At 42.2% G+C, this 13,098-nt stretch overlaps 1 protein-coding gene across 3 annotated transcripts in view; it reads right to left on the minus strand.

Moving 5' to 3' along the window:
• LOC129719559 (filamin-C) overlaps positions 1–13,098 on the minus strand; it is a 156,012-nt gene that overhangs the window by 21,468 nt on the left and 121,446 nt on the right. For all 3 annotated transcript variants that reach the window (XM_055670953.1, XM_055670952.1, XM_055670954.1), the window contains exons 8-9: positions 2,137–3,148; positions 1,853–2,073 (exon numbers count right to left, since the gene is read on the minus strand). In XM_055670953.1, the coding sequence (XP_055526928.1) occupies positions 1,853–2,073; positions 2,137–3,148 (1,233 nt within the window). The remainder of the gene's footprint in view (positions 1–1,852; positions 2,074–2,136; positions 3,149–13,098) is intronic.

Raw genomic sequence — 13,098 nt, forward strand, 5'->3', positions numbered from 1 at the left:
AAACGGTACATGGCACTTACGATTCTACACCATTCCATCCTGTTCTTAGTTCAATAGCTAGCTCGAGCTCGTGATTAGTTGAATGTCGTGAAACTAAGCTGAAAATGCTTGATTTTTAACTCAATTTTTCATTTGTTTACTATTGAAATGATATAAATGATTTAAAAATTTAATACCATAAAAAAACCAATAATTTTGGTGAACACATAGCATTTTCACAAAAAACGTGAAATTCAGACTAACTTACAATAGCTCGCAGACCTTTGAAATTTGAAGAGATAGAAATTTTGAGTCTTCACCAATGTTTCAAAAAATTCATCGATTTATAACTTGGTCGAAAGGCACAAAACTCTAGCGAGTAAGCAAACAAAGTTGGCATCGCAGCGCCACCTCTGCGGTAAAAACTCAAACTAATTTAAGCATTTAAAGCTATTCCAAGAAACTTTGTTGAATATCGGAATCCGATTGGATGAACCCTGAGAGCCAGGGCCGGATTTAGACGGTGGGGGGCCCGGGGCAAATTTGTTTGTGAGGCCCCTTTTTTCTTAAAATATTTAGTGGTAAATTTCTGGGAAATGACGAGCAAAAAAAAAGGTCACCCCAGGACTAGGGGGGCCCCTTGAATCGGGAGGCCCGGGGCATTTGCCCCCTCTGCCCCCCCCCCCCCCCTCAAATCCGGGCCTGCTGAGAGCGCTAATAATGTTGTTCCACTTGATTTGATTCCTGGCCAAGTATGCAGTGCTACTGTTTACTAAGTCAATTGTATGAACTAAGATGAAAACCAATCAATGGGTCAAAAGGAAAAAAATATTTTAAATTTTTATTATTTTGGATTAATTTGATACTAACTAACTTTACAACGTTTTGAAAAAACGGGATAAAATCAAGTGTGATGATTTCATGTATATTAAAAAAGCAATACAAGTTTTGTTCAAAAACAAACAATTATTTATCATACATTGAAAACTTAAGTTAAGAGGATAAACTAAGTTAATTTTAAGGATCAATAAGTTTTAAATAATACAGAAGTATAGCTCTGCTTCTGTAAAACATCTAAGCAATAGTTTTGTTGGAAATGATTTGCAATGATTGCGTGAGTGGTATTAGAAGGCTAGAGGAGTTTTAAACATGATAAAATAAAATGTTCATAATTCAGGATTAACATGAATATTTTCAAATATTTTTTTTTTATCTAAATGCTTTAAAATGAGTAAAAGTAGTCTCAGCGGTCATAGCATTTTAAAGTACTTTTACGTCCCCTCACATACAATAAGGTGATATAATAAATTAATTTATGTGGTCCAAAACATTATACAGAAGCTGAGAGTATAAATATTTTTAGTAAGAGAATCTTAATTCTTCATGTGCAGAAGAGGAGCAAAACATTAAGTCAAGGTATGCGGTAAGGATGCGATTCCATTTAAAACTATATTTTGTACACAAACAAGTGTAATTTTAGTTATATATGTCGAACCCATTTGTACAATCCATCATCACCAAATGACACACCCAGAACTTAGCCGTTCACACAGATAGTATTTTTTTCCAAACCATATCTTATTGGTGCCACCAAAGTCCAGACCAGTTTTGCACTGTAAGAGGTGCTCGGTGACCAGTAACCTGATCTCTACGTCTAATCTGTTTCGCCTGACAATTTTGCAACTCCTTCAGAGCTTTACACGAGGTGCCAATTTTGCAAAGTTGATAGATTTTGTTTAACGTACAAAAGAAAATAGAAGAAGTGGCCGAATAGTTACACTATCGAGGAGCTATCTAAGTTGACTAAGGTTGAAGTAAAATGTCCACAATTGAAGGTATAGTACAAAAGTGAGGTTGAAAAATCAAATAATACCTTCGACGTTGACCTCGATGTCCTCCAAGCGGCCTCCGGCGTGATTAATGATTAGCGAATTCGGCAAATGGAGCGGTCCGGGACCGCCCAGCGAAACTTGCGGACCGGTGGTTCCCCCGTTGATAATAACCGTGATTGGGCAGCCCGGTACAAGCATTTTGTTGAAGGAAACGTTGATGATGTGCTCGCATGGTTCTGCGGGAACGAACGATACGGCAAATCTACGACAGATTAAATAAAGTTAGTCACGAGAAAAAAGTACATATATTTTCGGGTTAACTCACTTGGCGTTCCCTTGCGGGTGAACCTGGGTGGGAATGTTATGGCCTTTGGCGGAGATTGTAATCTCCAGATTTCCTTCACCGGCGTCGCCAGCATCAACCGTAAACTGTACCGGACGACCAACGGTTCCCTTCGAAACTGATCCCACGGCAACCTTGGTCGCGTCGTATGATTTTGCCACGAACGGTGTACCCTGAACCGGATACCCATTGTACTCCACATTGATTGTATGGGCACCGACATGGTTTGGAGTGAATTCCGCTGTGAATCCTGCATGAATATCACCGGTTACCCTTACGGGAAGTTCTCCTTGTGGACCACGAACGCTTACTGCAAGTTCGGCAGCTCCGCCACCGCTCACCGTGATATGAAATGAAGCCGGTCTATTGACCGGTATCAACTCAAGGTTGGATAAATTAAGCAGAACTCGGCTTGTGTCAGCCACTGAGCATACAAACGGGCATCCAATCACCGTTTCTCCGTTGAATTTAATATCGATCAAATGTGGCTTTGCCTGTTCCGGAGTGAAAGACACCAGACATCTGCCGCCACCAACTACCTGCACGTGGTTTGGGACTTCGCCCTCGTTGATGGATATTTCCAGCTGGCCTTCACCGGCCGCACTGGCATCCACTCGGAACTGACACGGTTGACCGACCACACCTCCGTTAACATCGGTCACCTGAATCAAGCTGGAATCGTACACTTTCGCAATCAACGGACCACCGACCAAGGTTGTACCGCCGATCGATGCCTCGATGATGTGCGTGCCGACCTCGTTCGGGACGAACTCGATCCGCAGAGCGCCGTTGGCCGCCTCGTGGGTGACTCGCGCGTTAACCTTGCTTTTGCTGGGCGAAAGCACGGTCGCCACGCAGTCACTGCCCCGGATCGAAGCTCCAGGAGGCGGCAGAACCTCAAAAACCGCCGGCACGCTGGCCGGCACCAACCGGGTGGATTCACCGAGAGCCGTCAGCCCCGGTGAGGACATGATGTTGATATTCCACGGTGACCCTGGAAAGAGAGAGAGAAAAATTCTGTTTAAATATTTAAAAATTGAGTCCTTTTATTGAATTGCTTTTCAAAACTGTTTTTTACTGATTTTGATCCTCAGAGTTCAATTCCCAGACCGGTCGTTACACAACCAGAATCCGAAATTTGCCCGCACCATAAACCCCGATCAAAACTATCATGTTAGTACGTGCGTTGACCGGTGAACAAATTCGATACAAATCTCCCTGTTGATAAACAGCATACAAATTACACCAATTCCAGTCAGCTTTTAGCTCAGTTTGGGAAACACATGCAACATCCAACAAGTCCACACGCAGTTCAGCGGTCAGCAGACGTGATCTGCGTACAAATCAATCCACACTGCAAATTACTTGCAGTGCTAAACATACGCGAAGCGCACGAAATCGCTTCGCAAACACGTGTGTAACAAGCTGAAAAACAAACGTACAATCGTTGAAGAGTGTTCCCGTCGACAACAAAAAAAAAGAGATTTACTATTGACACAGAAAAAACAAACGCACGATATAAATAAACAACGGAATTACTGGCAAATCCGCATAAATAATGAATGCCCTTTAATGGATAGTTAGTTTTTCATTTCACCACTGGTTTGGCATATTGAAATTCGTCCCCTCCCGCGAGGTGCATGGCGTGATGATACAGTGCTGCGAAAAAAAAGTGTAAAAATTTATTTTCTCTCCAGTAGGTACAATCATATTTCATCCGGCCGTGATCAGCATTAGGCAGATCTATCCCTTTTCCACCCGCTACGAACGGAATGCGTACATGAAGTGGAAAATGAACAAATAAACCCCCAACGTCGTCGCGTCGGTTGCGCACCGCCGCAGGCCTTTAATCTGCAGGCGATTTTTTCTCATACCGAACAAGACATGCGAGCAGAAAATTACCATAATTTTCTAGAGCATGTTTTACGCCCAGCCGTGGGCCTCCGTGGTTGATTAAAACATGCACATGTTAGAAGGCTCGAAGTAAAAAATCAAAAAGCTGTCCCAAATGTGGGACACTGCTTGAGTTCTGTAGCAAACTTGAGGTTTGTCTTTCATCAGCTCACGAGAAACACTTTCCGGAATAGAAGAGAGATGAAGCTTAACATGAAAGTTGACGGCAGATTTCTGTATTCTACTACCAATGAGAATGGTGCTAAATTCTGTATTTATTTATATTTCGATTATTATCATATATCATTCTACCTCGGTTACGAATGTACCGAAGAAATCACATATTGAGCCCTTTCCATTTCAGATACATACAGGTACAGGTCGGACTCGATTATCCGGAGACTCGATTATCCGGAAACTCGATTATCCGGCATTCGATTATTCGGAATTTTATTTTTTTGGTGTCCGTTTTCAATTTTTATTCCGAAATTTTGCCTTTACCACCCCTTCTGACATATTTGTTACCATTTAAGTCATTTCCGGCATGCTTGGGACATGTTCGAATTAAGTGAAAATAATCAATGTCCAATTTATTTTTTTTGCTTCTTAAGATTTTTCCCCTTTTCGCCTCAGAAATAACTTCTGGTTACGCCACTGCATCATACAAGTAAAGTAAAGAAAAGAAATATTTATTTTATGTTCGTTAACCGTAAAATTTCAGTATTTTTTGTGTGATTCGATTATCCGGAAAACTCGATAATCCGGAATGAAAAATTTTTTGATGTTCCGGATAATCGAGTCCGACCTGTATCACGGCTTTGGAGAAATAATATTAAGTGCGTCAGAAAATTGAACAAATATGTGAAGCATAGGTTTAACCATGAATTTTTCTCAACTGCAAAAGCAAAATGAAAATTAATGTTTAAAGACAAAAGACATAAAAATAGTACTTAGTGATCCACACAAAATTCCGTTTATTTTTTTTTTTTTTCAAATGACGATACTAATTGTGGATGTTGGTTTTTTTCATTTCTTGTCAATTTGCCTAGCATAAACACTCGGATACTCCAAATAAGACCCCAACGACTCATCAATCAACGCTCATATCCAGTTGAGGATAACTCTGAAATTACAATCACCTGTCGTCAGATTTGAAACTAAACAATATTTCTCTCCAGGAATAATAACAAATTCAGGGCATTGAGAAAGAATAGAGAAGCCGAAACGGATTTAAATTTATATTGATACATTATGGAAGATCCTTATAGCGTTAGGTTTAAAAATCATTTGAAATAGTAAAAAATAAAATTTTATACAAAAAAGGTTGAGCAGTTGCTTCAACATTGCGGAGCGCTTTGATGATTTCCATTATTTCTTGACTTTATAATAATTTTGAAGTTTTTCTTACTGGGAGTAAGTTTATACAATTTTTTTTTGCACTTAAAGTAATATTATTCTATATTGCTTGCCACATTTTTTAAATTTGATAGTTTTTTGCATTTTCTCAGTAACTTAGAACTTCTTTTTTTTTAATTATTAGTATCCTAAACATCTCATTTGTTACTATAAGAATTGTTACACAGTTAATTTTATAGTTAATGACCTGTCCAGACAGAAAAAAAATTAAGCGAATGAAAAAAAAATCAGAATATAATCAATTCTGACAGCTTGAATAAGAGAAAAAAGGCGAGAAGTATCACTTTTCTCATTTCACTTATATAAATTGGCAGCTCAAGCGCATCGAGAGCTGAAAAAAAGTTACTGTTGGTTTTAGTAAAACAACGTGTTGACGATGTTGACGACTATCCGCATAATGGACGATTAAAACCCTCGAAGACGCTCAATTGGAGGAATTGCTTGATGAGGATCCATGCCAAACGCAGGAACAGCTTGCTTCGGTATGGGGAGTTAGCCGCCATATTCGAGCGATACTAGAGAGATGGGATAAAGTTGTAGCTGGCGATGGACATATAGCTTTTTAACCATTCCTGTAAATTTTGGTGCTCTAGTAAAGATTTGTTGATAAACGGCTGGGAAATGCGTACCAGCAGTACACCCGTACTAACGTTTACGGTAAAAAATGGACTTTTTTCAGATGGTGCTGATAAAAAAACTAAGACAGATAGTTGAGTTGGATAAATATCCCATTAATAGTAATTATATTATCTTATTTGCAACAAAAATCTATGCCCTTGCGAGTGGCCTTCCAGCAGTTAACCGGAACATTCGCCATTGCGAACGAAAACATGCGTGTAGGCAAGTTTTTAAGCTCTTTCTTCGTTTTTTAAATAATTCCTCCTCTGGGGGACGTTGGGCGGATTCGCCGACTTTGGTACCACATCGATATTCAGCCATTCCATTTCCTCCAGCGATCGCTTCGAGTAGTGGGCCGACGCCAAATCTGGCCAGAACACCGTGTCTTCCCCCTTATGGTATTTTTTGATGAACGACGCTACATATGGCAGGCACTTCGTACTATAAATTTCCCCGTTCACATCCAGCTTGGAGCAAAAGAAGAGCGGCTTTGACATCCCCTTCAAGCTGATTTTCAGCCACAGCAGCAACTTTTTGAGGAACTTGGTGTGTGAAATAAATTTCACCTCGGAGCTCACTTTCTGAGTGGGAGAAGTGAAATACGAAGTACCCTGCCAGTCGTTGCCATCCAGGGTGAGATAGGCCTCGTCGTCTAACACCACTGCCACGTCACGATTCGACTTGACCATCTTATTCAACTGCTGCCGCTGCGTCATTGCCTGCAGCTCCGAGACCAGTGGACCAGACAGGGCATGGGATGTATGTCCATGTTCTCCAGATATTTTTTTACTGTTTTACCGCATGCACCAACCTCCCGGCCAAGTGCACGCAGCGATGAAGCCACTTTTTCCTCGGTCTTCTTCTTCAGCATCCTTTGAAGCTTCTTGTCGCTCAGGATCGTTGGCCGTCCGGAATCGGGCTTTATTTCGATGCTCTGATCGTTGCCCAATAGTGTCGAGATGTTTTAGATGCCAAAACTGGCATACCCGGTGTCCACAAAAGCCGCACGATGTCCGTTTTTGACGCGGCGGGGTACCGTTCTCTGAACGCGCACACTTCTGAACGGAGTAGCTTCACTTTTTTCGCCATCACAGTTAGAGTTTGACTGATAGAGCTGTCATTTTTTTTTTGCTAACTCATGGATTAGTATGATTGATGATGCGTGAGTAGTTTCGTCAGTGCGATTGAAGGCAAACCCATGAAAAATCGGCAATTTTTGTCCATTATTTTTACCGCAAACGTTAGTTGGCATAAAATAGACCTCAGTGTGGTCCAAAGCATAATACCAAGCAACTCCTATCCCTATCTCCACGTGGTACCGACTGGGATACAAAGGGGAGCTGTTCTCCTTGGGGAGCAGCTTGCCTGAGCGTCTGTTCCCCAGGTTAGGAACGGCTCAAACAGCGACTGATCCGGAGCAGACGGCCGAAGTATGAAATGCGGTGTATCGCCAGCTACACCCAAGACGGCTGCCCCATCGCGATACTAGGCATCGCAGTCCTAGTAAGACATCATGCGAAATAAACATACCACGAACAAACCAGAGAATGATACGAATCGAAACATTCGGTATAGACCTAGGCAAACGAAAAAGGAAAACGATTGGACACTTGGCACTTGGAATGTTAGATTTTTCGTCCCGTTATTGGTGGGGAAAGCCTTCACTCTACCACCAACGACAACGGCTTGAGGTTAGTGAACTTCGCCGAGGCCAAGGTAATGGCCATATGTAGTACCCATTTTACACATTTGAACATTCGGAAGCACACCTGGAGACACCCCAATGGAGAGGCCTGCTCCCAGATCGACCACGAGGGTCAAACATCGACTCGGATCACTAACTCGTGGTGGGCGAGATTCGTGCCCGGTTGTCCAACGTATTCAAATCGAGATCGGCGATGAAGATACGTCTGGACATCCAGAAGTTATCAGCGGAAGGAGTTGCTGGAGTGTATACTCGGAAAGTTGATAGACGGATCGGTGAACCAGCTGGATTGAACCTGAACACGCAGTGGAAGCACATCCATGATAAGGTCAGCAAAACAGCGCGAGAAGTGATAGGCATGACAACGGGCATGACGGAAGAGAAGTACCGAGCCTACGCCAACACGTTAGAAGCAGCTAATCGTGGGACGCGTCAGATGTGGGAGAGTTACCGGGAGTCAAGAGCTGCCGAAAAGAAGCTTTACCGCCATAAGAAACGTGAGCACTACGATTGCGTCCTCGCGGAGGCGGAGAATTGCTTTACTAGGCACGACACGAGGAGCTTCTATAGTACGATCAACGAAATCAGGAACCGGACCCTGCCAGTACCTGTCATGGTTAATGGCAGGGAGGGGAACCTGATTACCGATAAATCACAGGTAGCCAGGCGTTGGAAGCCACATTTTGAAGTAGTGTTGAACGGTGACGAAGGTAGGAGAGTCGTCGAGGGAAACAGGATAAAAATTGGGGAGGACGGACAAGCTGTGGACCCACCAACATTGGACGAGGTGAAGAATGCTTGCAAAGAGCCAAAGAACCACAAAGCCGCTGGGAAGGACGGCTTACCGGCAGAACTTTTCAAAATCGGGAGTGAGCGGCTGTGTAGTGCAATTAACCAGATTATCCTAAGGGTATGATCTGAGGAACAACTACCTACGGACTGGTTGGAAGGACTCATATACCCTATCTACACGAAGGGACATAGACTCGACTGTAATTATCGAGGCATAACCCTCCCCAATTTCGCTTACAAAATTCTTTCCCGTTTTCTGTTCCAGCGACTGAGGTCGTTGCATTGCAGGAAAACTTTGTTGGAGCATACCAATGTCGTTTTCAAGTGGGGCGATCTACAACGGACCAGATGTTCACCTCGAGACAAATCCTCGACAAGTTTCAAGAAAACAACTTGCAGACACATCATCTGTTTATTGACTTTAAGGCGGCGTATGATACAGTGAAACGCAATGAGCTGTGGCAAATAATTCTAGAACATGGTTTTCCAACAAAACTAATTAAACTGTTACGTGCGACGCTTGACGGTTTCACATCATGCGTCAGGATAGCGGGCGAATTTTCGGACGCGTTTGTGACGTTAGATGGTCTGAAGCAAGGTGACGGGCTCTCGAACTTGCTGTACAACATAGCATTAAAAGGTGCAATACGAAGGGCAGGTGTGTAGAGGAGCGGCACCATCATCCGAAAGTCTAACATGCTTCTAGGCTTCGCGGACGACATTGATATAATTGGTGTTAACCGTAGAGTAGTTGAGGAGGCTTTGACGACTCTCAACAGGGAAGCTGCAAGAGCTGGACTCACCATTAACACTGCCAAAACGAAGTACATAGTGGCTGGCATAGAGCGTGGTAGTTCTGCGGGTGTTGGTGCTGCGGTGGAGATGGATGGTGATACTATCGAAGTGGTCGACGAATTTGTTTATCTTGGTACTCTCGTGACATGTGACAACGAGATGAGCCGCGAGGTGAAAAGACGGATTGCGGCAGCGATAGGGGTAATAAGCACGCTTTGTTTGCTCATCTTCATCTTTAAGTAAAAACAGTTTTCTTCCCTCTTAACAACTGTGAGCTTACATTCAATGTGCATCACACCATCTGCTGTAGAGAGAGCGCAGAGTATAGACCGTTCCGATAATTATAAATACACTTACGATCAACCGTCATTTCAAATAACGTGCAGTATTCAATCAAACGTTGGCTGCGTCCTGTTGTTTACATCCAAAAAAAAACAGATGCTGTCATTTTTTCTAACATTTAGTGCGAAATTTTGAAAATGCGTGGCCTTTCTCCCGAGCAAAGAAAGCGAATTGTACACAAATGGGGCACCGTGAGTGGTCTTTCTATAAGAAAATTAGCCAGAGAAGAAGGTATAAGTGTCGGAGCAGTTCAAACCGCATTGCGGAAGTATTGTGAAGAGTGCACATTTACTGATGCCCCAAGACGTGGTAGAAAACCCGGACAATGGACAAAAAGGTTAAGGAATACTACAAGCGGCATCCTTCAGTATCAGTACGAGATGTGGCGAGAAAGCTTGGAACCTCGGCGAGTAACGTTATGCGTGCCTAGGGAAGAATGGGTCTGCAGACCCGTCGGAAGCAGAAGCAGCCAAAACGAAATCCAAAACAAGCTGAATCTGTGAAACCGAGAGCTCGGAAGCTTTATGACAAACTTCTGACCAAAAAAATGGGGTTTGTTATCATGGATGACGAAACCTACATAAAACTGGACTATAAGACTCTGCAAGGACCGCAATTTTATACATCACCGAAGGGAAAGGATGTCCCTGGACCAGTGAAAGCCATTTACACCGAAAAATTCAGCAAGAAGGTAATGGTTTGGCAGGCCATTTGTGGGAAAATATCTCGTCCATTCATTACGAATGACCACCGCTAACTGAAAACCGCTGGGCACCGCTAACTGAAAATTTAGCGACGCTAATCGCTAAACCGCTAACCGGAAAATTTAGCTCGATAATCGCTAAACGCTAAACGCTAAACCCACATTAGCGGAATTTTCGCTAACCGCTTAACGCTAACCTATTAATATGGAAATAGTCATATCGCTATATTTATTGCTCGTGTTTTGTAAGATTTGGACCACATTCAGCTTGCATTAAAAATGAATAACTTTAGAAAAGTTTTCATATAAATTCAATTATCATTTGAATAGAAAAAATGACAGGAGGGTTGTGTGCAAAGCCACGACCGCGAGGTTGAAGTAGAATACTTTTACACAGCTCTACTTACGGCTGCACATTAACCTACGGCCGGGCGAAACGGTCCACGCCGCTTTTCGCGTTTAGCCTGGCAGAGGCCTAATGTGCACGGCCAACACAATAGAAAGGTGTTTTCACATTGAAAATTAGACACGGCTTTACTGGAGTAAGTGTTGGCAAATGCTTCTACCGCTAATACCGCCGCTATCGTACGAAAGCGCTTCGTTTCATGTGGAGAATAATATCAACAACGAAAATGACGCGCGTCCAAGCACACCCGAACTGTTTCGCCATGCCGCTTCCATTTACTTCCTTATAACATCCGCCTCATGGAAGTACCGGCTGCACCTACCGCTGAGGCTGTTACCATACTGCTACTGGTACCCAAAACTATTAACTCTTCAAATTAAGTGTTTTATTTGTCCTCAAAAGAACAATTGTTCAATTCCATATCGGATATAATGCAATCGCAGCTCTGTAATATTACCGACAGTAATATTCTTCTGAACAAAATGATCCAACTTTTCCATTAGAGGAAGTGCCGGCTGATGTACGGCAAAAATCTTGCCCGATTGCTCGCGTTGGCGTTCGTTCTCAGGCAGAGGCCTGAGACGTGGTGACCAACCACAGGGCAAGTGATTTGTTTGATTTGAAGGCAGCCACAGGCGCAACCCGCTGATATATTCTGTTACCGCTGAGTGCTGATATCTGCTGCTGCTGCTGTCAACGTTGTGGACGGTCCATCCAGTTCACCTTCCAACTGATGAATGTAGCTAGTTTTCCCAGAAACACTCTTTTATAGCCGAAGGTTGCTACGAAATAGGCCACGCCCTATCAGTTCAGTTGTTCCATTCCCTAATGTTCTTCAGACAAATTATTCCACAATTCGTATTTGATTTTTGTATCCAGCGAATAAACACCGATGGTGCTCTCACACACGCAACGATTTTAACCCGTATCTTACTGCGGTTTGTAACATCAAGCGATTTCGTTTGCTCGCTGTTGCGTGTTGCATCATGTTGCAACTTGGCAGCTGGGAGACGACGAAATTCTGTTTATGCTGATTGATTGAATCGACTTCATATTAGCTCTGCATAGTTGAACTAACTGCTTTTGTGAATGCGTTCTAACAAGGCAGTTTATTATTCAATGTCGGTTATGCTGATCGCAGCCTTTGCGCTGCCCCTACAGTGGGGGGTTTACTAAATAAAGTAAAAGTAAAAATTAGACAACTACAACAGAATTTGATTGCATCCCGCACAGAATGTCTGCTTGTGTTGATGCCAGAAAATTATTAACCTTCAATTATTTTTTTATTTGCCTTCAAAAAAGCATTTTGCGGTTCAAAATCGGTTGCTAATTACAACCTTTGAGCTGCCCTAACATTGAAGGAATTAAGATACACGGACAATATGCACTGTGGAAGCTATTTTACATTCAGTAAATTAGACGGGTGCGACAAATTTAAATTGCTAGGATGCAACACAGAATGCTTGCTTGCGTTGACAAAAATTATTAACTTTCAATGACTTGTTTCATTTGCCTTGGAAAAGGCATTTTGACTTCCGAAATTGGATTTCCTGATGGCAATCTGCTCCTGAGACGTGGTGACCAACCACAGGGCTAGTGCTGCTGCTAAGGAAGGACGACTGTTGTTGTCACTGTCTAGAACTATTATGAGCGGCTCCGGCTGAAACAGGCTCTTATATAGGCCAAATAGCATGTTTTCAATTGCAAGGTATATGATCCTGTCGACCGTGCTTGGGAAGCAAGCATATAACGACCAATCAGAGGTCGAATTTTTTGTTTTGACAAGGCTTGACTATTTTCAATAGTACAATAGTGTGAATAATAAAATTACAATTATCTTCTTTTGGGAAGAATCTTAGAAGATTTTCCAATCTATTGCTGCAAGAACGAAGGAAATCCATCGAATACTAACCGATTTATTAGCATTTGAAATTGGACATATTTTTCACTTTTTTCAGTTTTAGATTTTCATTTCACATCCCTATGTAGCCGAATTTCCTGAGAGAAGTATTCTACTTCAAAAGTAGAACCAAAGTTGTCATAAGGTTTTTGAACCTGGTTCGAACCATGCCAAATTTGATCCTGGTTCGAACTATTACGAAAAATCGCGAATAATCATATTAAATTCAGTTACTTCAGATTAGAACAATTGCATAATATGCTTTCGATATCTGTCTTAACATAGGAATTTTTTCACATAGTAAAAATTACATCCTTAAGTTCAATTATTTACAATTAAAAAAGCATTGAAATTGGCTTTGGTTGTTCATATAC

This window comes from Wyeomyia smithii, chromosome 2 (genome assembly GCF_029784165.1).
Source record: "Wyeomyia smithii strain HCP4-BCI-WySm-NY-G18 chromosome 2, ASM2978416v1, whole genome shotgun sequence".
Lineage (NCBI taxonomy): Eukaryota > Metazoa > Arthropoda > Insecta > Diptera > Culicidae > Wyeomyia > Wyeomyia smithii.